The sequence below is a fragment of the Talpa europaea genome (genome assembly GCF_964194135.1).
Source record: "Talpa europaea genome assembly, chromosome: X".
NCBI classification, from domain to species: Eukaryota; Metazoa; Chordata; class Mammalia; order Eulipotyphla; family Talpidae; genus Talpa; species Talpa europaea.
The window spans coordinates 30445823-30450334 of NC_140081.1; the positions used below are offsets into that span (position 1 = coordinate 30445823).

Consider the following 4512-nt stretch of genomic DNA (forward strand, 5'->3'; position numbering starts at 1 on the left):
GTGGGTCTGGGGGTGGGAAAATGAGAGACTGTCTAACACGATTTCTCTTTCTCTAAGAAGCAGAGGGTGACATCATCCCTGAGACTATGGATGGCGCCAAGAAGGATATCTGAGGTCTGAGGACATTTGAAATGGTCATAATTGGGTTTGAGACTGGGCATTGACAGGAAAAGGCTAAAGCTGCAAGGAATATTTGAGGTTGATGATTATGAATTTATCTTGATGCCAATCTGCCTTATGGGGAAACTTTTTGCAGCAGCGTTTGCAGGCACACAGAAATGGCCAAAAACGGTTCAAGAAAATTTTGCAAAATGAGTAATAAACAGATAGGGGGCGAGGAAGTTTAGATTTATTGGTAGACGTGTTATTAACATTATGGTCTGGGGTCTCTTAGTTGAATATGAGAAAAGAGAAGAAAGTGGAAGACTATGAAACTGAGAAGAAAGTGGGGTAGTGATCAGTGAGCTGGAGCACAGTGGCTGGAAGAAGAAGGAATTGTGGACGGAAAGCAGGATGCCTGAGCTAGTGATTTCAGAGGCGGTGTAGTTTCTGTGATGAAAAAGATTAAAGGAGATCTTTGTAGATGTTCTCACTTTTCCAATTGGAACACTTTGCCCTGTGGAGATGGGATTTCTTTCTATTTTCCATTAACTTTACAAAACCTCCAAAACATTCTCGTTCCCTTGCTCATTCTCCTGTTGCCTGTATTTTAAGTTCTCTTTTGGGTTTCAGGAACTCTGCCTCTTGAACCTTGTGCCACTTTTTCTTCCTTGAGTACACTGCCCTCCTTACAGGTCTTGTGAAACAGAGCTCCTGAGGAGCGTCACCATCCCATCGCTGATTGTCTTTTGCTTATGTGTATCAGAATAGGCTGGGCTGTGAAAACTAATGACCCCCAAATCTCAAAATACCGGGATGTGTGGAAGCACTCAATATTATCTCCATTTTAGGGCCTTCCCGGTGGCGCAGAGGTTGAGCGCTGGGTTGCGAAGCTGCCCGCTGCCTCTGCAGCACTGGTTCGATCCCCGGCTGCTCCCCGGCCACCAGAGGAGGGTCCCGCATGGCGCGCAGACCTCTCCTGCCGCCCGCTGCTCCCCTCAGCAGTGTACTTCGGTCCTTCTGCCTGCTCTGCTCCCTGCTCTGGCTCTGGTGAATTCTCTCACCCTCCCGTGCTTCTGACTGTACCCAGTGCTTGTATAAATAAATAAATAAATCTAAAAAAAAATTAAAAAAAATATTATCTCCATTTTAGGGGCCTCCCTGGTGGCGCAGTAGTTAAGGAAAGAACAATCCCCAGCCTCTGCAGCATGAATTCGATCCCGGCAGGCCAGGGAGGTGACCCACATGGCACAGCAGACCTCTCCTGACTCGCCTGCTGCTCCCCTCAGCAGTGTATTTCAGTCAGTCTGCCTGTTCTGCTCCCCACTCTGTCTCTGGTGAATCTTCTCTCTCTCTCTCTCTCTCTCTCTCTCTCTCTCTCTCTCTCTCTCTCTCTCTCTCTCACACACACACACACACACACACACACAGCCGCCACACCTCTGGCCTGTACCTCAGTTCTTGTATGCATAAATAAATAAATTTTTTTTAAAAATGATGTGCATTTTACAAAAAAGCAAACAGATTCTCGGGGTGTCTGCAAAATGTGCATGACCCACGCGGGGTAAAACTCTAAAGAACATGACGCTTAAAAACAAGGGGCAGACCGAAGAATGGAATGAGCTCGCATATGCAGTCAGTGGTGCCTCCAACTCCCCGGACCCCCTGCAACGTGCAATAGTGTGTATTCATGTTAGTGCAGTTCCCCGTCCAAAACGGATAACAGCCACCCCGGGACGGATGGGCTGGGGGAAGAGGGACGAGTAGATTTGGACCGAGAACGGATCCCAGTTCTGGAGAGGCGGGGAGTCTGCCTACGATGGACATGGGCAGGCAGGGGACTCATAAAACAGGAGCGGCAGTCGAGTCCTCTGGCCGGGCCCACGTCCCGTCACTGGGTACGTTCTGTCCACACGAGCCCCTCCCTGGCCTGAAGACAATTCGTGAGCACTGGACTTCATGACGGAGGGGCTGGGGGGAAGGTGGGGTCAGGCTCGGTGCGCCTCAGCTGGCGTCCCCACCCCCTGGCTACCCCACCCAGATCTGGCAGAACCGTGGGTGAACCCCGAGTGGTGGAGAGGCGGGGAGAAGCTGCGGGGCGAAGGCGGGGCGGGCGGCTGCCTAGCCGGCCAATAGGCGGCTCTCCAGCCGCGGAGCCGAGAAAGGGCCGGGGCGCAGCCAGCAGCACCACCGCCTCCCAAGTTTCCCCTTGTGGATGCACAGCCCAGTGGCTCCGCTCCTCCCGGCTCAGAGGGGCCCGAAGAGGCCGGAGGCGAGGACTCGGGGCGGGATTCCCGGGGACGGGGAGAGGACCGGCGCCCGAGCCGCTCTGGGAACTGCGGGGCCCGGTGAACCATGAAGGGCCGGCGGCGGCGGCGCCGGGAGTACTGCAAGTTCGCGCTGCTGTTGGTGCTCTACACGCTGGTGCTGCTGCTCATCCCCTCGGTGCTGGACGGCGGCCGCGACACGGACAAGGGCGCCGGACACTGCCCGGGCCTGGGACACAGTCTAGGAGTGTGGAGCCTGGAGGCCGCGGCCGCGGGAGAGCGCGAGCAGAGCGCGGAGGCGCGGGCCGCCGCTGAGGGGGATGCGGGCCAGCCCCCCGGGTCCCCGGGCAATCTCAGCGGCGCCGTCAGGGAGGCGGTGTCTCACGAAAAGCAGCACATCTATGTGCACGCCACCTGGCGCACCGGCTCCTCGTTCCTGGGCGAGCTCTTTAACCAACACCCGGACGTCTTCTACTTGTACGAACCCATGTGGCATCTGTGGCAGGCGCTGTATCCGGGCGACGCGGAGAGCTTGCAGGGCGCGCTGCGCGACATGCTCCGCTCGCTCTTCCGCTGCGATTTCTCCGTGCTGCAGCTGTACGCGCCGCCCGGGGACCCCGCGGCGCGCCCCCTGGACTCGGCCAATCTCACCACGGCCGCTCTCTTTCGCTGGAGAACCAACAAGGTCATCTGCTCCCCGCCGCTGTGCCCCGGCGCGCCCCGTGCCCGCGCAGAGGTCGGCCTCATCGAGGATACCGCCTGCGAGCGCAGCTGCCCACCCGTGGCACTACGCGCCCTGGAGGCCGAGTGCCGCAAGTACCCGGTGGTGGTCATCAAGGACGTGCGCCTCCTCGACCTGGGCGTGCTGGTGCCCCTGCTGCGCGACCCGGGCCTCAACCTGAAGGTGGTGCAGCTTTTCCGCGACCCGCGGGCAGTGCACAACTCGCGCCTCAAGTCCAGGCAGGGGCTGCTACGCGAGAGCATCCAGGTGCTGCGCACCCGCCAGCGGGGCGACCGCTTCCATCGCGTGCTGCTGGCGCAAGGGGTGGGCGCTCGCCCGGGGGGCCCGTCCAGAGCAATGCCCGCCGCGCCACGCGCCGACTTCTTCCTGACCGGCGCGCTCGAGGTGATCTGCGAGGCCTGGCTGCGCGACCTGCTGTTCGCGCGCGGTGCGCCAGCCTGGCTGCGGCGCCGCTACTTGAGGCTGCACTACGAGGACCTGGTGCGGCAGCCGCGCGCACAGTTGCGCCGCCTGCTGCACTTCGCTGGGCTGCGAGCACTCGCCGCGCTCGACGCCTTCGCGCTCAACATGACGCGCGGCACAGCCTACGGCGCAGACCGGCCCTTCCACCTGTCCGCGCGCGATGCCCGCGAGGCTGTGCACGCCTGGCGCGAGCGCCTGAGCCAAGAGCAAGTGCGCCAGGTGGAGGCCGCCTGCGCCCCGGCCATGCGTCTGCTAGGCTACCCTCGAATCGGAGAAGAGGGAGACACTGAGTTGCCCAGGGATGAAGAGATGCCGGTGAAGACCGAGGCCAACGGCGCAACGTAGCCCCCACCCGTGCCCTTGGGGCAAATCCTGGTAAAGTGTCCCAGGCAGGGTTGCTTCAGGGAAGGGTGGTTGGGACCAACCTGCAAGGCGAGGGGTAAGCCGTGCCCAGCTCACACTCGGTGAGAACACATCCCACCAGGTCGGAAACCCCCGCTGGGGTAGCATATGGGAGATACCGTCAAGATCTCCAGTTTATCACCTGCCTCCTCAGAGGAAGTAGTTGACATGAGAAGTTAAATATGGCCAGCGGAACCCGTCTTGGCACTCCACGGTTCCCTCTATGAAGCAGGCCATAAGGTCATCTGCTGAGAAGGAGGGTGGCGCAGGGGGAGGGAAGAGTCGCACCCGAGGTCGGAGGAGAGTAGAGAAGGTTTGAAAGTCATAAAACCTGAGACTCGGACTTGACAAGAAACGGGCAGGATTTCAGACACCATTTGAAGTTGATAATTTGCCAATCTGGTCTGTGGGAAAAGGTTTTATGCTGTTTGCAGACAAAGGGAAAGCCAAAGGCCAGGTTTGGTGGAAAGCTGTTGACTTTTAGCCTGCCTACCCCTGATATGTTTCATATTTCTCTGTCTCTCTGATGCACAGGCTCTG

General features: G+C 58.6%; 1 protein-coding gene across 1 annotated transcript; it reads left to right on the top strand.

Annotated features, from left to right (window-relative positions):
* Nucleotides 1-2454: 2454 nt before the first annotated feature.
* Nucleotides 2455-3915, top strand: CHST7 (carbohydrate sulfotransferase 7; the record flags this gene model as incomplete). The annotated part of the gene is made up of 1 exon (XM_084258099.1): nucleotides 2455-3915. The coding sequence occupies one exon, from the start codon at nucleotides 2455-2457 to the stop codon at nucleotides 3913-3915; it is 1461 nt and encodes a 486-aa protein (XP_084114225.1).
* Nucleotides 3916-4512: the final 597 nt, after the last annotated feature.